The 21,331-nt window shown below is 52.8% G+C and overlaps 1 protein-coding gene across 6 annotated transcripts in view; it reads right to left on the reverse strand.

The window, feature by feature from the left end:
- MEGF11 (multiple EGF like domains 11) overlaps nt 1-21,331 on the reverse strand; it is a 340,206-nt gene that overhangs the window by 212,916 nt on the left and 105,959 nt on the right. For 4 of the 6 annotated variants that reach the window (XM_045541340.1, XM_045541327.1, XM_045541357.1 and 1 more), the window contains exons 5-7: nt 16,563-16,668; nt 12,209-12,310; nt 8,025-8,125 (exon numbers count right to left, since the gene is read on the reverse strand). In XM_045541340.1, coding sequence (XP_045397296.1) covers nt 8,025-8,125; nt 12,209-12,310; nt 16,563-16,660 — 301 coding nt within the window. In that variant the 5' untranslated portion in view covers nt 16,661-16,668. Of the gene's footprint in view, nt 1-8,024; nt 8,126-12,208; nt 12,311-16,562; nt 16,697-21,331 lie in introns of those variants that run through there. The other 2 variants (XM_045541334.1, XM_045541367.1) reach the window with 2 other exon arrangements.

Below are 21,331 nucleotides of genomic sequence, written 5' to 3' on the forward strand. Positions count from 1 at the left end.
CACACCACTCCCCTACTCCCATACTCACTTGCTACCTCCATCCTGGCATTTATCAGGACCCACCTTAGCAAAATTTTGAACTCAAACCAGTACATCTTCAGTCCCCTACTCCCCCTCCAAACCTCCTCACTTGCCCTCTTGGCTGACCACACTTCCTCTTCCACCCACAGGTCCCTCCTGCTAAGAGAAAACCCACTACCGGAGAAGAAAGTCCACGATTTGAAGTGGCACAATTTGAATTCCTGGTCTGCCACGTATCCATGCAGACAAGTCACTTAGCCTCTCTGAGCTTCAGCGTTCCTTCCTGTAAAAAGGCAGTGATAAAATGTTCCCTTCTGTCTGTGACAGCAAGTGATACACTGTATGTGAAAGTGCTGGGTAAACCACCAGACATTACACTATTGCTGTCATTATTATTGTTGGAAGTTAGCAACCAGTCCAGGGAAGCATTGAATTAAATGTCACAGAGTCTGGTTATAAACCCTCTCCTCCACCGCTCACCATAAAACAGAGGCAATCCCAGTGATACGGTAGAAAGTGCTAATGTAGCCCCTCATGCTACAAAAATGCCCCCAAATATAATTACAACAGCTGAGCTCTAAGGAGAGAAAGGTAAATTCCTAAGTGTGAGTTTAAAGCGGGAGTTTATAGGAGGAGCACGTCAGACGCTAAAGCCAAGTTCACCCAGGGAACGTCAGTGCTGGCTACAGCCCCCAGCCCCGGTGCAGGCTGGGAGCCAGGGATTTCACACCCACCCAGGGCAGGCTTGGCCTTGGAAGTTGCCAGCTCCAAGTAGGGGGGACTTAAAAATGCTGCCCACCAACCTAGAGATAAAACAAGGTATTCTAGATGGAGGAAAAAATCTCCCACAAGAAACAAAAAACCACGCCGGGTGCAGTGGCTCATGCCTGTAATCCTAGCACTCTGGAAGGCCGAGGTGGACAGATCATTTGAGCTCAGGAGTTCAAGACCAGCCTGAGCAAGAGCGAGACCCTGTCTCTACTAAAAAAAAATAGAAAGAAATTAGCTGGGCAACTAAAAATATATAGAAAAAATTAGCTGGGCATGGTGGTGCAGGCCTGTAGTCCCAGCTACTCGAGAGGCTGAGGCAGGAGGATCGCTTGAGCCCAGGAGTTTGAGGTTGCTGTGAGCTAGGCTGACGCCAGGGCACTCTAGCCCGGGCAACAGAGCAAGACTCTGTCTCAAAAAAAAAAAAAAAAGAAAAGAAAAGAAACAAAAGACCAAAAGAGGGAAATGGGCAGTGACTGCTTAATGGGTACGGAGCCTCCTTCAGGGGTGACAAAAACGGTTTGGAGCTAGATAAAGGGGATGTTTGCATAACATTACAAATATACTAAATGCCACCGAATTGTACGATTTAAAATGATTGAAATTTATATTACGTTAATTTCACATCCATTAAAAAAGAAAAAGGAAAGAAGCAAAAAACCTAAGCCTTTACCACACACACACCATGGAATTCCAAACCAGGTTACCAAAGTAAAGAGTGGTCTTGAGCCAGTGAAAACATTAGGGTGCCGAACAACAAAATGCAAAAGTAATGTGCAGGGCCCTTGCACAACCCAGGGCCTGGGGAAGGAGGAAAAAATTGGGCTAAAAAAAAAAATTACAGCCCCCACGAGAAAACAGTCCCCTGTAATGAATCGGCAGGCAGCACAGACAGGAGAGCTGATATGCTAGGAACTCAAGCTAATAGAACTAATAGGACTATCTGGAAGAGACTATAAAAGAAATATGTTTAAAATAATTAAAGCAATAAAAGAAGGAATAGAATTCATAATGAAAGGATAGGACACCATAGAGAAAGAACATGTATATCTGAAAAAGAACCAATAGTACACCAACAATGAAACATGCAGTCACTGAAATTAAGATCTCAACAGACGGGTTAATTAGCAGAACCAGAGGATCCGAGAAATGGATCTGAGCAAAATGCCCAAGATGCAGCAGGGAGAGAGAAAGAGAGATGGAAAATGGGCATTCAGGAGAGATAGAAGAGGAACAAGAGGGTCTGACATATTGGAGCATCAATGGAGAGAATTGAGAGAATGGAGCTAAGTATATCTTTGAAGAGGTATGGTTGAGAATTTTCCAGAACTGATGAAGGACATGTCCTTAGCTTGAAGAAGATGTATACCTCTGGGAAGCAAACAGTATAAATAAAATGACTCCGCGGCAGAGCCGTCCCGGCGAAGCTGCAGGGCAGCATGATGACAGAGTCCGGAACACAGTGGATGCCACGCTCAGACTGCCGAGAGGAAATGACTGAAAACCTAGACCGTCACAGGCAGCTAAACCATCATTCAAGGGCGAGGGCAAAATCGTGACATTCTCAGACAAATAAAGCAGAAAAGAGTTGATCACTCGTAGACCTCCCTGAAAGAACCCCTAAAGATCCTTCAGGAAGTATTAAGCTGAACCTCGCGGGAGCGTGAGATGCCAACAGAGGTGATGAGCGAAGAAATCAGTAAACATATGAATTAGATTTAACTAGTTGTGCAAAACAGCAGCAATAATGACACAGGGGCAGCTAAATCACAGAGTCGGTGTGAGGAGTGCATCGAGTCTCACACCCCCCTCAGATTCCCTCTGGGGCCAGCACCCCCTAGCCACCACCAAACACACCAACCCCACTGGGGCCACGAAGTCCCTCGCCCTGGGGCCAAGCTGACCATGCGTCCTGCCCCTGCCCCTCAGCCACATACAGGCCTGGAGTTTCCGGGTAACCCCTCCCCTGCCGGATCTGCTGAAAACCAGGCTGCAAGGGCTGGGCTCTGGCGTACCAAGCGCCCACTGAAAGGGCCAGAAGGTACCACCTGGAGGCTTGGGGGAGTTAACTCCCCATGGGGGACACTGTGACCTAGAGGAAATGGGAGATGGGGGACTGGGCAGATGGACCCCCCTCCCCACTAGCCACTATGTGGCCCATCAGGAGAAGCCCTGCATAGAAGGGGACGCGCCTGTCGAGCAACCTGCTGGGCCTCTGTGCAACTTCCTCGTTCGGAAGCTGTGGTCCCTTAGCATAACGTGGCCCAGTGGTTCTCAAAGTGTGGCTCCCAGTCCAGCAGCAGCAGCATCACCTGGGAACCCGTTAGAAACGCAAATTCTCGGGCCCCACCCCAAATCTTCTGAACCAAAGACTCTGAGGCTGGCGCTGGCTGGTGTCTGCCCAAAACAAACCCTCCAGGCTGTGCTCCAGCCTGAGAACCCCCAAGGTCGAGCGCACAGAGCCCGGCTCATGTAATGTTATTAGGCGCATGATAATATGTTTGAACGAATTGTGAATTGCGAGTATCGAGGTGTCTGCATGAGCCTTGTGAAAAGCATTAATACTGCTCGCTAAGTGTTTCCGGCCGCCTGCCTTCAACACTAGCCGGAGCCCTCTGCTCTCTGCCTCAGTAGCCAGCACATTCCGGAGAGTTGCTGCCCAGCAGCCTAGGTCCCGGGGTGAGGTTGACAGCAGCAGGCCTCAGCTAACCCAGGACGGACACATAATATGAACAAGAAATAAAACTTTATTGTTTTCAAGCCACGGGGATTTGGGTGGTGGCTGGTACAGCAGCATAACCCAGCCCATCCGGTCTCACAACAGGGCTAACATCTCCAAAGAACAGAGCTCCCCGAAATGCCTCAAACTCTGCCCTGCAAGTGACAGTCTGCTCCTCCAAGGCATAAAACCAACTCCATCTGCAGGAGAAAAGATGCCCAGCCCTCCCCTGAAACGAGGGAGGAGGACAGAGAGGGAAAGAGGGAAGGAAGGAAGAAAGGAAGGGAGGAAGGAAGGGAGGGTGTGAGGGTACTTGTGCCCAGTGATCTTCAGGAAATACTTGTTGCCTGATGACCAAAGTGGGCCAGGACTCAGCTGTAGCTGCAGAGAATGGGAGGGGAAGGGGTAAGAGTTGGGCAGGAAGGGGTGGAGAACTCTGGGTGGTACCAGAAGGGTTCCCAGATGAGGATGGCAGTTCTGAGCAAGGGCAATGGCACAAAGAGGAGCAAAATAGTTCCATTGTGCATCTGCGTCAAGCTCTACACCTTCCAGGACACTGTTGCTCACTGTTCCATCTCTTCCTCCTTCCACGCACAGCGGTGGTCCCTCCCATGTCACAGTTGGTCCAGAGAGGCAAAGGAAGTTGCCCAAGATTGCACAGCAAGTTAGTGCCGGGGTCAGTCAAGGCTCTGGCTCCCAGGCCACTGTCTTACTGCCTGGAGAAACAAGGCTGCAGGAAGGTGGCTCTGGAGGGCAGATGACGGCCCCTGCCCCTGCCCAGAGCACAGGTGATGTTCCTGTGCAGGGTCCTGAGGACTCAGCATTGGTGGGTTCTCACCAGGTTCTGGGGAAGCTAGAGATTCTCTGGCCCCTGAGGAATGGGGAGGGGAAGTGGGGGGTTGCAGGGCCTCAGCTCCTGAATGCTCCCCACCTTACAAGCTTCCCAGTGGGCACCCCGTGCCCTAGCTCCACTCTTCACGCTCTTACCAACACTTCTCCCTCTCCCCAGCTCCCCAGCCTCAGGTCTCCATCCTCTCACGGGCAGGTGACAAAGCCTGTGTGGGGCTGGCTGGTCCCCTCCGGCCCCTTCCTCCCATCACAATAAGCAGGAACAAGAGGCTGCTGGTAACAGCTGACACCTGCCTGTTAGGGTTGAACTGTGTCCCTCCAAAATCCATATGCTCAAGTCCTAACCCCGGTACCTGGGAGAATGACCTTGTTTGCAGACAGGGTCCTACAGAGGTAATCAAGTGACAATGAGGTCACCGGGTGGGCCCTACCCTACTATGCCTTACGTGCTTCTAAAAGGGAAATTGAAGACACACGCACGGGGAGGACCACGGGAAGATGGGAGTTACGCTGCCGTCAGCCCAGAAACGACCAAGAGCCAGGAGAGAGCCCTGGGGCAGATCCTGCCCTCAGCCCCAGAAGGAAGTAGCCTTCTCGACACCTTGATCTCAGACTTCTGACCTCCAGAACTGTGAGACCACTCCTGCTGCTGAAGCCACCCAGCCTGTGGCACTCTGTGACGGCCACCCTAGGAAATCAGCACACCTGCTCACCCAGCCAGCCCAGATCTGCCCGCCGCGGCCAGGCCAGCCTGCTCGATGCCCACCCCCAGGTTTCTGCCGGTGGGGTTCCCTCTCCCAGCCACCCCAGCGACGGCATTCCATCCCTCAAGGTCCCGCTTGCAGCCCCACGGAGCAGGTCGCAGCCTTCTGTCCTGCTGAGCTCATCTGTCCTTGTCCAGTTTTTCTCACACCGAGTGTCTGGGCCATTAGGTAATGATTCTCCTGAGCGCTGGTCTTGCCTTCCCAACAAGAATGTCGATTCCACAAGGCCAGGAGCTATTTCTAATACTTCTCTCGTAGCCCGTACATAGTACAGCACCGTGGGGAGGCCACAGAAGGTGGCACGCCCTTTGTGTGCTAAACCGCAAGCTGCGTGAGGGCGGCATATCCATCATCTGTATCTACATTCCCTGCATCTTTCGTGGTAGGAAGCAACAAATGTATGTGAACGGATAAACATGAGCATGTGGCAGGAATTATTTACCATGTGCCCCCACACGGTTTCAAGGGAGCCATGAGCCACGCAGCTGTGTGCAGAGGACTCTGTGTGTCTGTAGGCTTACATATGTAGTGTCCCTTTTCCCAGGGAGAGGGTGCATGGACCTCTTTGAGCAATTAAAATAAAAGCCAGTCCTGAAAAACATTGAGAACCAATGCCACGGAGGAAGGAACTGACATTTATCAAGCCCCTACTCTGTGTCTGGTGATGCGGGTGTTACTGTCCCCGGTTCACGTGAGTGGAAACTGAGGTTCAGAGAGGTAAAGTCTTGCCTGGGTCTGTGACGAGAGAGATGCCCCGTCCAAGCAGTCCACAGACTCTGGAGCCAGACAGCCTAGGTTCAAATCCAAGTCTTGCCACTTTCTAGCTGTGTGATCTTGGGCAAGTTACTTAATTTCTATGGGACTCAGTTTCCCCATCTATGAAATGAAAGAAATAAGGGCACCCACCTCTTAGGTCTGTTGTGGGGAATAGCTGTGTCCGTGTGTGTAGAGCGAGCACAATGTGCCTGCCATGTGGCTTGTGCTCAGAAGATGAGGAAGACAAAGAAGAGGAGGCTGGCGGTGGCAGAGTGAGGTCCAACCCAGGCCCGCGTGACCCTCTGTCATCACTAGCAGCACCCAGGGTGCCACATGCCCTGTCTTGCTGCTGGAACTCTCCTGTCCTCACCTAGGAAAAGCCTTCCAGTGCCAGCTTTTCGAAGAGCTTGGCTTCCTGGTGGCTGGCCTGTGGCCACCAGCTCAGCAGGTGGCCTTGCGGTTACATAAGGAGCAGGTCGGAAGGTTGCAAACTGCCCTTCCCCGTCAGCAAGACCGAGCCCCGGTGCAATGAGGACACTGAGCACTTCTGCCCTGCTCTTCATTTTCCAAGAGCTTTACCGCCGTCCACGAATGGAAATTGGAAAGGGAACGTGCACATCTGTTCCTGGAGCCCCATGCTGACGTCCAAACTCTCTTCGTAATTTCCCTGAGCCCCTCACTGTGCCCTGAGCTCAGACGGGCCACTCACATCCATCCTGCTGAGGCTTTATGAGTCCCAAGCCCCAACCCTGGCCTGACCCTGCTCCACGCAGTGCGGACAGAGCAGCAGCAGAACAGCCTCTGTCCTGATTTTCTCCTCCTCCCAGTCCCCGTAGTCAGTCACCCCATCCCAGGTAAGGCCAGCGCCTTGTCCTAGCTCAGACCTCTGCCCTGCTTCTGAGGAACAGCCTTTGGGGCTTTGTTTTAGGTGCGTTTCTTTGGTTTTTTTCCCTGCAAAACCATCACTATTGAACTCATTTGCGGGAGCATTTTTCATTCATTCCTGTAATGCAATTAGAATTGAGTTTCTCCAGCATTAGGGGAGACGAACAACAGTAGAGAAAATTGTTATTTCATTCCCAACATTAACACACCCACTCTGCCCCAATTTTCCCTCTGGTGCTAGCTCACTCCACCCGCCCGATGGCAAAGAGAATACTAACGAGGAAAATCGCTCTCCAAATGAGAGAGCAGAAGCTCTGGGGGTGGATTCTCTTCTCGGTCATTAAGCAGGGGCCTCCCAGCGTCTCTGACACTCTCCTGCAGTCGAGGGAACCTTCTAATGCCTGCTGGAAAGTCCCACACTGGCCCCATTTCACCGGTCAGAGGTGAGTGGGGAAAGGGTCCCTTAGAATGGGACACGGCCCTACAATCATTGTCCCAGAGATGTTAAGTGACTTTCCCAAAGCCACGTGGCTGGGAAGCCCAGATGTGCAGGCTTCCGCTCCCGCGTGCCTCCCCCTGCACGGCACCACCCCTCCCAGAGGGCCTGTGGCTACTGGCAACCCAGCTCTCATCTTTCTGGGCGACACCAGGCTTCAGTTTTCTGAGCTACTGCAGACAAAAGGGGGAAAGGGTCAAGTCTGTCTTTCATGCAACCACCTTTTCTCCAGTGTCCCCCAGTACTTTTTGGAAATGCCCCCACCTCCTGGTCTGTCCTACCCCTGCCACCTTCCTCTTAGGTACTGTGGTGTTGCCATCCAACAATCCAGCCTGCCTTCCTTCCCCCCTCTCCCACTTCCAACTCCCCATCCGCGTATCCATCCGTTTCTCCCTCCATCCAACAGAGCCTTCTTGAACATGCACCATGGCCTCAGCCCCGTGCCAGGTCCTCCGTGCTCCTTCCCCGTGCTCCTCAGAGTGCCCGCTGCAGAAGCGTCCACTCCTCCCCTACCCCCATCAAGGCCTAGAACTGACCCACTTCCATCCACCCTCCAAGAAGGTTGATCTGATGGCCAAACTCTTGCTAACGTGCTTGTACAAATCCCATTAGGCCTTCTGAGCACTGGCCACAGGCAGGGACTTGTGGAGCCCTTCGGCTGAAGCCTGCTGCCCGGGGACCTGGATGTGAGCCCTACCTCCCCTCCCCTCCTTTTCCCTCCCCTCCCGTCCCCACGGAGGCCAGGACAGCAGCAGCCTCTACATACGTATGCAGAAGTCTCCATTCTCGTAGTAGCCAGGGCAGCACTGGGACCTCCGGCGGTACATGGTCCGGAGGCCGCGCCGATACGCTGTCTTATAGCTGATCCTAAGGCACAAGGGAGAAAGCCACTTGAAAGTATTGAAAATCAATCACTCCCATTTAGAATGATATTTGTATTGAGCTATATCGAGGATGCCATTCAATAATTACTTTAAAATGCATGGCGGCTTCGAATATGAAGGAACACAATAAAAAAATCGATGGTGGGATCTGGGCTGTTGTGATGCAGAATGTGTTACCAACCAGCATTTACTAAACTGCTGACTTCTCCCCAGTCTCTCCTAACTGGAAGGGCTGCAAAAGACACTTTCTGGGTGACACTGGGGAGGGTACCCATGAGCTTCTCCTTGGTTCCTTAAAACCTCCAGACTCTGGGCTGGAGGAGCCCATGGGGTGACCAGGACAAGAATCAGCCCTGAGAGTCTGTCCCACCCCATCCCCACCCCAACAAGCCAGACTGCCCGCAGCCCCTAGGCCTTGGCCCATCTACTTACAGAACTGAGGCAGAGGCAGCGAAAGCGCCCTCTGCATCCAACTCAGTCTCAGAGACTGAATTCATCTCCCCACACCAAAAATAATGCCCCGGGACAGGAGCCCTGCGTGCCATCCCTGGGAAGGCCCTGGGCCGAGCCCTCGCTCTGCAGAGGAAGAAGGTGAGGTTCACAAAGCAACAGATGCTCCGGACTCGGGGTCAGACACCCGGGTTCTAGTCCTTACAATGACACAAGTGTGTGGAACTGGCCCTGTGCCAGAAAGAGTATAGGCAAAATCTCATCTCACTCTCCCAACAATCCCTGGAGGCAGGTACCATCATTATGCTCCCTTTATTTTATTTCTCTTTTAGAGTTTTTATTCGTATTTTATTTTGTTACCCTCAACTCCCCATCCTTTGTTTTATGGACGAGAAAACTAAGATTCAGAGAGGTTAATGACTAGCACAGTTAATAAGAATCAGAGCTGGGATTCAAACCTAGCTCCCGCTCACCGCAACGCTCACTCTAACTCAACCCACTGCCCTGTGCCAGCACTCACAGGGTGGCTTTCTGGCCTTACAGACGGCCACGGTAAAGGAGTAGACAGGGAAGTGTGGAAGGTGTGAGGCCTGAGTCCTTAGGAGGGAGTTAAAATGGGGAGCTAACGGGCAAAGCCCCTCCTCACATGCAGAGTCAGAGTGGAGGAGATGTGGAGTGGCCATGGAGACCAGAGAGAGGAAGTGACCTGCCTACGGTCATGGATGTAACTCGGACTCAACCCCAAGTCCTGCAGCCCAGAAGCCACAGCGCGTTCCACATCCCCATCAGCACCCAGGGGGAGCCCACCCCGTGGACCCCACCTCAGCAGCAGAGCAGCAGGGTCTGGTCATCAGAGGTGTCTACACCCTGCTTTCCATGGAGGGTCAGGCTGGCCTGGGAAGGGAGTCCTGTAGCACAGGCTGGGGCAACCCTCCCAGTCCTTAAAGCCCTCACTTCATGATAAACAGCAGTATGGGACTCGGGGGAAATCTGTGATATTTGGGAATGTCGTGAGTTAAGGTCATTCTACTTTGTCAAAAGCCCATAATGGAAGGTAAGCTGGCCTCCAAGTGAAGCTGCTTTCCCAGCACAGGAAGGCAGCTCCCGGCAGTTTCGGGGGTTGTATAAGTCTCTCAGATGAAGAATGACTCAGGATTGACTCAGAGGTCATCCAGCCGTTCTCCTCACCAAATGGGATTACCCACAAGCCTTCCCAAAGGGGAGGTGGTCTCGGTATCATTAAAGCCCCTCGGGAGAGAGTTGCCACCCATGGCTTCTGGCTCACCCATCCTTGCTTGCTCCCTGTGCAGGGTGGGAAGAGGAGAGGGTAGGGCCAGGTGCCAGGCTGCTCTCAGGAGAAGGATGCTGAGTTAAAGCAAGCCATTCCACACCAACGCAGATGGATGGTGCTGCTGTCAGCATGCACACTCTGGGTCATCAGGAAAGGTGCAAGGCGACTCAATAATTTAGCAAAATAATTCATGTTCCAGGAATACAGCCTATTTTAATAAGCAGCCACTCACTCACCCAGCCCTAGAGGTGATAGACGACAGCTCTAGCCTCCAAGTACCCAACAGAGCCACACTTTAGAGCAAACTTGGCTCTTGCACCAGGCTTTCCGGGGCTCAGGGAAGGAGCAGGACTACTATTTCTGCCTCTGCCTTTCACCAGGGCCACAGGCAGCCAACTCTGGCAGAACTGGAGGGTGGGAAGGGAGCATTTGGTCCTAACTCCTCATTTCACAGTCAAAGGCTAGAGGAAAGGGATGCAGCAGTTTCTAGTGGACAAACCTCTCTGCAAATAACAACTATAAAATCTGGGGGGAACTATAAAAAGGCACTGGAGAGAGGACAAAAGCAGGCAGATACTGGAGGGGGTGGACATTTGGGAGAAGAGAACAGCCCTGGAAAATTTAGCCCATAACAGTCAGGGCAACTAAAATTCATATAGAAAACACACAACCTTACTGGTTTGAAGAACCACAGGACAAGTCCAGGGTGGACTCAGAAGATAGCAAGTGAAAATGGAAATCTTAGAAAGGAGAAAGCCACCAAGGACCCCCAAAATCTTAGTAAAATCTCTGCCCAAAGTTCTGGCCCCTGAATTACAAGTATGGAGGGCAGATTCCAAGCAGTCTGGTTAAAGCTCAAAAACACTTAACTTTCACAGTTTGGAATTTGAGCTTAGCCAAGTAAATTGAATACTAAAAGAAACAAACATGTAACAAATCAGTACTCTCTGGAGGAACATAACAGAATCTAGTCTCTACAGTATGTCATTCACAATGCTCAGAATACAATCCAAAATCACTAGACATATAAGGAAACATACTACCTATACAAGAGAAAAGGCAATCAATGAAAACCAACTTGGAGATGACCCAAATATTGGAATTAGCAGACAAGGATTTTAAAGCATCCTGTATAGCTGTGTTCAATGTCTCACAGCAAGTTGGCAGCAAAATCTCAAAGAAAACCAAGTCTCTGGCTTCTCAGCACAGAGCAAGTTTCCCCATTCACATTGCTGCCCACCATGATTCCTGAATAATCCCCCAAAAGGGACTGGGCTCATAGGAGGAAGCTAAAGAGAAATCTGGAATCAACACAGATGTTCAGCAACTAGGCAAACAGCCCACCATGTGTCCTCTCCCTCATTCCCTTATTTACCCTCATCTGCTGGTTTCCTACCCCTCAAGTATTATAATAATGTCACCTCACATGTGTCTAATACCTCACACTTTTCTCTATCTTCCCTTGTACTTTTCAAAATATTTTCACATTCCTGACCTCACTGGACCCTGCAGGGTAGGTAGAGCAAGGATTATTACCTATTTGATGAATACATTAGGAATCCCAAAATAAAGTGACTTGCTCAGGACCATTTCTCTCATCTCTCCTTTAGTGACATGAGAATGTGTCATGATTTATAGGAGGCCTGTAGACAAGGCTGTAGGATTACCATGTGCAGTTGTTCACGTTGAGCACTGCCCAAGGTGCTGAGAGGTTGCTGAATTCTAGCCTGCACTCTGTTCTCTAAGCCAGATGCCCTGGCGTAGGGCTACCTCTGCTCTTAGGGGGGCTGACATGGGTTGGATTTTTCCCTAGAAGCAGACCTGAGGCAAGGATTCAAAGGAAAGTGGTGTATTTGAGAGGTGAGACTCGGAAGCACTGGTAGGGGAGTGGGATGATGAGACAGGAAAGTAAAGGCAGCCGGTACAGGGTACGCCATCAAGCAGGACACTCCTGTGAGCAACTCCAGTTCCACCCACCAGAAACTCCTGGGATGCAGTGAAGAGCATGCCTCAGAGTTCCCCCTCCATCCCACGGGTGAGGAAGTTGGGGTATTTATCCAACGCCCCATCTCCCCGCCGCTGGCTGAGGGATGCCCTCCAGTGCACTCACTCTCCAGCACTCTGGCCTGCCCTGCCCACAGGCTCCTTTGGCCAGAAAGAAGCCATCAGCAGAGCATCTCAGGTGTTCAGTGTAGAGGCCGAGTGCCACAGGGACATGGGAGGTGCCGACAACATCTGCTCCAGCGGACATCTTCTAGTGTGCACAAAGCCAAGCCTCAGAACCCAGCACCTCTTCCCTGCCCCACATCCGAGAGAGGTACTCACCGGTGCCTGGTGCACTTGAACCAGTTGAGGATGTCTGTGCATCGTGTGTAGTAGATCTGATCGAAGGGGTGTGCATACGATTCCTGCACGGTCACGGCGTAGCTGAGAACCAGACGAGAGATGCGAGCTACGGTCAGCATTTGGCAGGCTGAGCCGATAATCAGGACGCAGCCTCCCTCCGCAGGGGAGCCGCGCCCACAGAGCCGAGGCCGGGCTCCACAGCCGGCACCACGGGGCCCTGACCTCCCCGTCCCCACTCTTCCTTCTGCCCTGGGCGCCCTCAGCATTCGAACCTCCTGACCCCAGATTGGACCCGGGACACATCCCTGCCTTTTGGCCCAACTTATTTTCTGAAAATTTAGTTCATTTGTTCATTTAACATAGAATGAATAAAAGGGGGTTTCGGTTTGTCCTGTGTGGCCCTGGAAGGCAGAGCCAACAAGTCTAAAAATACTTTGTGTTTGTTCAGATCTTTGTGGTGTTCAGGGGACATGCAGGGAAGCTGATCTTTAGAGCAACTAGATGAAGTGAGTGGCCCCATTTTATAGATGAAGAAAGTAAGGTGCAGAGAGAGGCGGCCTGCCCAGGCCTCACAGCTGGTATCCATAACTGCCAATATTTATCAAGTGCCCTGTGTTAAGAGTTTAATCCATTTTAATCCTCACACAATCTTAGGTGGAATTGCTCTCACTTTACAGAGGAAGAAACTGAGCATCAGAGAGCACAGGTGACTTCCTCAAGTGCCCCCCCTTACCTTCTATTCTACTCCCCTCTAGTGTAGTTAGGGGTGCCCTGAGGGGTGCATTGTGCCCCCAGGCCTCCTGTTAGAAGCAGTCTCTGTCGCCCTGCCTGTTGGCTGTAAACCTGGACCAGCGAGTGGAAGCCACAGGGAAGCAGATCTCAGCTTAACCCAAACAGGCCTTTCTACCTGCCCTCCCCTGGCAGGGGCTGTGCAAAGCGGCCTTCAAGCCAGGATGCTCCAGGGAGGACCCACACTTCCTGTGCAGGCTGGAGAGAGGACCTCAGCTGAGCTGTCAGGAATTCATTTCCATGCGGGCTAGTTCTACCCAGTGTTTACCCAGAAGGCTCACCGACCTGGCCAGATGGCTGGTCCGGGCTGTAAAAGCCCGTCCGCTTTGCCTGAGGAAACGGTTGGTGAACTTGCAAAGGCCTGGGCAGGCCAGCTCCCCGGGGGGTCCACAGCAGGCTCTCTGACGCCTGAAAGGTCAAAGGTCTAGAATCCAGCCCGAGTAGGTCAGGAGCAGTCAGCGATGCTCAGAGACCCAGGGTTGTGGGAAATTCTGTGTCTCTGGAGCACGGAGGATGTCAGGGAGGCCCTCGGTGTTACCCAAGATATGCCTCGGAGACACACGTCTACGCAGACATGGCCAAACCCCTGCTTTATCTCCAAGCTTGGGGAAACTGAGGCAGCTCGACAGCCACCCTGGCTTCCCACAGGCTTCTTCCAACTCGGAAACTGCACGGCTCTAAGCTCCCACACATCTCCCGAGTGCCTCGCGGACAGGCAGGAGAATGAGCGGGTGACGGTGCACTGGCTGTGGGGTCCAAACGTCAGGGTCAAGTTTGAAGCCCATCGCTTGTTAGCGGCACGGCCTTAGACATGTCATTTAACTCTCACAAGCCTCCATTCCCTCACCGGTACATCTATGACAACTATCACCCGGGACTTCATGTGGTTACCGTGAGGATTAAGGAGGGTGGTAACAGCCTCTCTCTCTCAGGGTGGTGGGAACATAAAACAAGACAATCCTGTACATGGAAATGCTTCACAGGTACACAGTAAGTGTTTAATAGATGCTGACAGGCAACGATTCACCTCCTATGCTAGGAACTGAGGGATCTTTCCTCCCCGACCATGATGGGGGAGAGGTATGACCTGCATAACAATGGACTCTCCACCTTTGTTGTGCACTTGGGGGTTCAGTGTCCCCTTCCAGCACTGACAGGGACAGTGGATGCTCAGAGAAAAGGCCCCAGCGCAACAGAGGGGGTTGGAGGGTGTCATGGGAGACGGACCGGGCCCTGCACGGTGCCCTGGGCTGCAGGAGTCTGGCAATAAGACCCTGTGCCCACCCCAAGCCTCCGACCTGAAGTGCGTGCCTCTGGTTTCACGGCTGGGTGGTTTAACACTGCTCATTTGCCAACATGCTAATGAGGAGCCAGATTAATCTTGTAGAGCCAGGCTTTACTAGCCAGGAGAGGCCTTTACACTGGGTTTTATGGTGGAAGGGAGTAATTAACGAGGAGCCCGCCAGAAGTGCTAATCCAGCTGGGAAATTCTCCCTAAGCAGTCTCAGGGGACCACGGTGTGTTTCTGGAATGGCACAGGCTAGATGCATCCATGTGTAACTTGCAGTGGAGCTCAGCTGAACAGGCTGAGAAGGAGGCCCCCTGATGTCACCAGGCATCACCTGCAAGGCTTCCCCCTCTGGTGCTAGAAAAGCCCAGAGGGTCCCCAGACCTCATCTTAGCTATTGGGTTCACTCCTTGTCCTCCCATCCAGGCTACGACCTCGGCTCATAGCCTAATCAGCCTGAAATGCCAGCTCCGTGTAGAATATTTTCACACTCCAAATTTATTGATGTTGGGCAGGTTTAAGACATTAGAGAGTTTAAGATTGAACTGATCCCCTGGTACACATGGGACTCATAGAAGAGAGAAGTCAGAGTGGGCCCTGCCATCAGGGGAGGCTCCCTGGAGGACTGGGACCCAGCACAGAGCCCCTGGGGAAGGCAGGGGTGAGCAGATGGGAAGGAGGCATTCTTGGGGCCAAGCCACAGCTCAGACGATAGCAGGAACCAGCCATGTCTCAACAGGGTCAGACGGATGCAAGGGGTTCTCTGAGGCTGGTGTCTAAAAACTAGAGACTTATGTGGAGTTCTACCTGACACCTCTCTGACCCACTGGGGAATAAAGGGTTAAATCCGTCAAAACCCGAAGGGGATGAAAAATGCAGTATTGAATCAGAATCTCCAGGACAGGCCCCAAGAGACTGTTTTTCATACGCACCCCCAGTGAGTGTGATGTGCATGAAAGTCTGCGATAACCAGTCCCCGAAAGGCCAGAGTTGTCCACAAGAAAAGACAGTCATTGAGTTTTATGGTCCTCAAAGCACTTTTCATGAAACTGGTGCCCCTGATCCTCCAATGAGCCTCTGAGGCAAGGATAATTATGCTCCCCACTTTACAGAGGTGGAAGGAGGCTCAGAGCAATTCCGGGATGTCCCCGAAGTCACACAGCTGGCAGGTGCGAAATCCAGACTGGAGTGAACTGCGGTCTTCTCATCACAGACCTTGCACTCTTTCCGCTGCACGGAAAAGGGACACACCCCCATGCTGCCTTCTGCTCCGGCCTCGACTTTGTTGGGACAGCACACATCTGGTCACTAGGGATCACACATCATCCCTCTGCCTCCCAGCCCATCCCTCCCGGCCTACAGCGACCAGGCTACCCCAGAGCCCAGCCCTGCCCGGATGAGGTGCCTTTCCCGGCCATGGGGATGGGCCACTCCCATGCATGGCGCATGGACCACCCAACCTTTCCTCCTCCGCCATCCGCATCCCCCATCGGGCCTTCATCTTAATTTTATTCATTTGATTTATTAACATCTAAGTGGCAGAGTCGTCCTGGTCAGCATGGCCAATCAATTCCAGGGTTTAATTCGGTTTTTCCTGATTGGGTCTCTGGTCACTGATCTTCTGCTCACCAAAATCAATACTTTAACCTTGCGCTTCAAAGTCAGGCCATCTGCAGGGACCCAGCCTGTTTCCCCAGGACTTAGTGCCGCAGCCAGAATGCAGCCAGCTCTTCTGCTGCGGCCTCGGCCTCCCTTCCCCCCGCAACACCCCTGCCCCTACTGGCCTGGAAACGGTAGGGCCCTCACCCGTAGTCCGCAGGGCAGGCTGCTGGCCGCACATCCATGCTGCCAGTCTGGGAGACCAGGAAGGCATCTCAGCATCAGAGAGCAAGACACCCGGGACCACAGTCCCCATCCCCCACTTACTGCACCCCATCTGGCTGTGGACAGGCACTGAGACCCTCTGGGCCTCTCCCTCCTCTGTGCAATGGCTCAGAGCACAAAAGCCGGGTGGGTCAGGACAGTGCATTGTCACTACAGTTCATGTCAGTTGCTTCCACTTGGACCCCGCCCAGCACTGAGTCTCAGATAGAATCTGCCCTGCTCTGTCCTGCTTTTGGCGTCGGGGTGGTCTCCCTAGCTGGACGGCAGGCCGTTTGTGGGCAGCTTCTGCGCCTCCTGACCTCCTCTGTCCCCACCGTGCCATGCCCAGGGTTTGCCCCCAGGGGTGGCTGGCCATGAGAGTCTCACACTTACCTCTCCCAGTGGCTGCACACGTTGGGGTCCTCGGGGTTCAGGGAGAGGGCGGCTTGCAGCAGGGACAAGACAGCGAGCTGTGTCGTGGGGAGCGCCATGCCGGGCCCTGCGTGGGAGAACAAAGGAGGCCGCGTCTTTAATCAGACCGTGTTCCCGGCATCTGTCTGGCGTGACTCGCTAAGCAGACTAAGTTTCCATCATCGTCGTGTAATGAGCATTTGATATTTTACACTTCAGGCTTTGACTAACACGGTAACAGCTCGCCAGCTGTGAGTAACAGGAGAGTGGGAAGCCCGAGTTAGGGAAAAGTCAGGATTCTGGGCCAGGGGGTTCTGAGTGTTTGCTGCCTCAGGGACTGCTTTGAGAATCTAATGGAAGTTATAGATTCTCTCCCCAGAAAAACACCCAGATGGCGACTGGCTATAATTTCAGGCTGTTCTCAGCCCCCCGAGCCCATCCTTAGACCCAAGGACCCCCCATCTCTGGACTGCTTTAAAGGTGACGCCCTCCTCCCCCCTTCCCTTCTCCCTCATCTGTGACATTCCTTGCCCATCCACTTCCCTTCCCGACTCCCTCTGGCCACAGAGAAAGGGAAGAAAGGTGTCTGGTGTGGCCCTCGGGAGAGGTGAGCCGAGAAAGCCCTGCCAGGTAGCTCTGGCCAAGCAAGCGGCCGGAAGACTGGAGCTGGCGTCTCCTGCCTCCTGTGGGGTATGGGCCACTTACACGCAGAGTAATGCAGTCATCGTGCGTCACTGTCACCGTGGGAGGACAGGCTTAGACACCTGGTAAGGGGCTGTAGGGAAGCAGCTTGCAGAGTGTGATCCAGGACCCCCGAGGTGGCAGCCTGCGGCAGGCATCAAGCGTGCCTACCCGGAACAGCAACTCCTTCGGTCCCCTAACAAAGGGCTCCGCACAGAGGGCAGAGAACCTTTCAAGTGGGAGTGGCTGAAAGGGCCCGAGGTTCCTGCCCTAGCACGCCGGGACTCCGAGGTCCTCCAGCCTCAGAGAACTTCTAATCCAAGGGCTCCGACCCAGCAGGTCGCTGACCTTGGGGGACGAAGGGGAGCTGGAATTCACATGTGCCCAAACATCGTCTATAGACTGAATGAACACCGTGACTCAGAAAGACAGCACTATTTTTCATGTGTGCATAGATGCTATCGTGATTTATTTAAAAGCTTTACTGAATTCAGAGTAGCTTTTCTTCTCAATCAACAACACTAAAAAATCCAACTTCTAGTAACGGAGGGTGAGGGTGTTATAGAAAATATTTTGACATGGGAAAGGGACCTCCAGGGGCAATGACTGGGGGGACCTGGCCCACTGGCCCTGAGTTTGCAGATAAGGAAGCACTCAGCCGTACTTGGGGGGACAGATAAGAGCAGCATGTGCTTTGCACACGCCCCACTTGTACCCAGGGGGAAGCTAAATGGAGTGCCTCTCTTCTGAAAGGTTAAACACTCTCCTCCCCAGCCCAATAATTTTCTTGTTAAACTCTAAGTAGCTCCTTCAGAGATAAACAAATTGTCACAAATTCTGTATAACCGTGGGGGTCCAAATTAATGATTAATGAGTTTCTTCTCTCTATTTGAGATCTGGAAATCATCGGACTAAATGCAGATTTAGCCATATTTCAAATGAATGAATTCTGAAAATTGGTTAGGAAAGAGAGGGACGATTCTGATGGTTCTGCTCAATGTGCAGAGTCCAGGAGTGCGCAAAGCACAGTCGCACGTATCTGCCCCACCCACTCGGCCCGGACACCCCGAGTCCTCAGAGACCCAACCGGCACCTCAACAGAGGGCTCCGCACAAACCGGGGTTTGCGGGGAACCTCAGTGGTCATTTCAATCCTTTCTCCTCTGGGAGATTCAACCTAGAGAAGAGAAAGTGCCTGCCCAGGACATCATGTTATGCAGAGAGTCAAAACTGGAACGTGCATCTCCTTCTCGGTGGGGCTTGGGTTGGTCAGATACCAAGTAAAGAAAAGAACAACAAGGACACGGTGCTTTGCAAGGCAAAGAGCCTGAATGCAGCTGCAGAGAATGCCTTGTCTCAGTTCTCTCTATGGCCCGGACTCATTACTTGGGCTGCTCCTATAATCTGCAGCATCCTCCTGAGAGAAACCCCCGACAGCGTCTTCAAACTTACTAAGCTTCGAATATGAAAAGATGAGGCCACCTGAACAGCAGAAGGCTGTTCCGCTGGTCCCTTCTGATCCATGTGATATGAGAGAGAGGGAACTTGGATCATTGCTATAATTTGTGAGATCTTTTAAAATCTTCACAAAGACCTCTTTCTCTCCGAGTCTGGTCTAGACAGGACAGTTTACCTGATTTCCACTGGCAGTGAGGTGCCCGGAAACCAGAGCACAGAGAGGGTGTTGGGTGTTCGGGTGAGCACACAGGAAGGGGGAGTGGACAGCGTGGGGAGCACGAGGATGCAGCCGGCTGGTGGCACTTACACGGATAGTCTGTGACCTGGCCCCACAGTCCTCACTGCACCAGGGTGATTGTGGTGGGGTCTGAGGAGCCCAGGGCTCCCCGGGAGTCACACCCTAGCCTTGGACAGCAAGGGACAGCAAGTTCCCTACCCAAGGCCAAGTCTGCCTCTGTGGTATTGGCAGGGCAAGAGGGATGTCCAGCCTGTAGGATAGAAGAAATGACTCCTCTCTGACCCCCAGAGCCCTCTAATTTTTTTTTGAACCTGACCCCATCTAAAATATGCAACTTTATCACCCACCCCCCCCTCCCCAGGTGGGGCGGGACTTCTCTCCTGCTCATTCTCCCTTCCCAGCCCTACTCACCCTGCTTCCCACACTGTGCACTCAAACATCATCCACTCAAGGTGCAGCTCAGGCCCCTGGCCCCCCTCACTCTGCTGCAGAGCTTGGCACCTGCCATGTCCCAGGCACACGACACCCACGTAGCTGACAGCCAGGGCCACGCAGTCTGGCGAGATCACCTCCCCTGTTGCACCGACATCTTTCCAGCATGTTTACTTTATCTTTCCGACGTGATCGTAAGCACCCGGAAGATGGGGTCGAGTCCTAGGCTGCCGTTTGAAGAATTGATTTTAGAAAAAATATTTCTGCTTGTCTCTGACACTTCACTCCGGCGCAGCGAAGAGCCGCCAGGAAGGAGCCCTCACCACATGGGGGCAACTCATCCCCATTAACGTTAATGGGACTTTCCTGGGCTCTCTCGGAGGACGGATCCCAGAGACGTATGCTTATGAGATGACTGAGGGAAAATCAATCCTGCCGCAGTGGTTATTAGGCCAACTCCATTTGGACTGACAGAGGTTAACGCATCGGGCATCATCTGATTTAGGGCATTAAAAATTAAATAAGAAAATGCCCCTGGTTTCACTCCAGAGGAAGGGAACATGTAAATAGACCAGCTGGTTCCCTTCCCTCTTGCCCGGGCTCCCTGCATATTAAGGAGCAGAGGAAGGGAGTGATGTTCCCCAGTGGAGAAATTTCTTTCCTGACTGGGGGGTGCCGGTGCCTTATATCAGAAGAACTGGGCAGTGGGGGAGGGATGCAGGGGAGAGAAGGTGGCCAGGAGGCGTGCCTCTCACACCTGGCGACGGGGTGTCGTCAGCCCACACAGCTGCAGCCATGAACCGGCCATGGCCTGAACTAATCAAATGGATAGTCCTGAAGCAGCGGCCGCCCGGCCCGGCCGTGCTACGGGGCATGGTCGCTGCAGTCCACACCAGGAGACTCAACGCAGCGACGGACTAAGTCCCACTGGGGGCCTGTGAAAGCCTTTGAGGGGACTCAGGGTGCACAGAATATGGGAAGGCAGGAGGCAGAGAAAGGGCATTTCGGGGGCAGGCCCATCAAAAGCAACACGTGGAGGCAGGCATGTGCAGGGACGCTGGAGGCACTGGGCAGAGTAGGATGGGCAACACGGGCGACTCTGGAGGGTGTTTTCCAAAACTGGGTTCTGTGGAACACCAGTCCCATTCGATATTGATGGAAATCTCTCAAAGAGTGCCATGAATGAACAAGTTCAGGAAATGCCACGTGCTATGTCCCCATGCCCACAGCGCATCTCAGCATAGCTTAGGCTCTGAGAAGACCCAGCCTGAAGAGGCCTGTCTGATTTGTTCCACCCAGTATTCCCCATGGAACGCTTCCTAGTGACTCAGCTCCTGGGAGCAGAGTTTCTCACGACACCAGTTTGGGAAACTCTGCTCCCTTCCGTCAAGGTCAAGTCTGAAGGAAGGACTGGTCCATGTCAGTTTGTGTCCTTGCATTCATATTTGTCTGTTTATTCTAACACTTGAGGGCTTCTGTACCTGCCTTGTAGTATTAAAGGGAATCTGCCACCGGATATCTTAAGAGATACTGGGTCCGGGCGTGGTGGATCACACCTGTAATCCTAGCACTTTGGGAGGCTGAGGCGGGAGGATTGCTTGAGGCCAGGAGTTTGAGACCAGCCTGAGCAACATAGGAAGACCCTGTCTCTATAAAAAATAGAAAAAATTAGCCAAGTGTGGTGGCGTGCACTTGTAGCCCCAGCTATTCAGGAAGCTGAGGCAGGAGGATTGCTTGAGCCCAGGAGTTCGGGGTTGCAGTGACCTATGATGATGCCACTGCACTCCAGCCCAGGCAACAGAGCAAGACCCTGTCTCAAAATAAAAAATTAAACAGTAAAAGAGAGAGACACTGGCATCACAGCAAAGGATCCCTCCTTGTAGCCTGTGCAGGCCTTGTAGATGGTGGCATCCTCTGGAGGCCCCTGCCTTCTGCCTGGGGTC

This window comes from Lemur catta, chromosome 1 (assembly GCF_020740605.2).
Source record: "Lemur catta isolate mLemCat1 chromosome 1, mLemCat1.pri, whole genome shotgun sequence".
NCBI lineage: Eukaryota > Metazoa > Chordata > Mammalia > Primates > Lemuridae > Lemur > Lemur catta.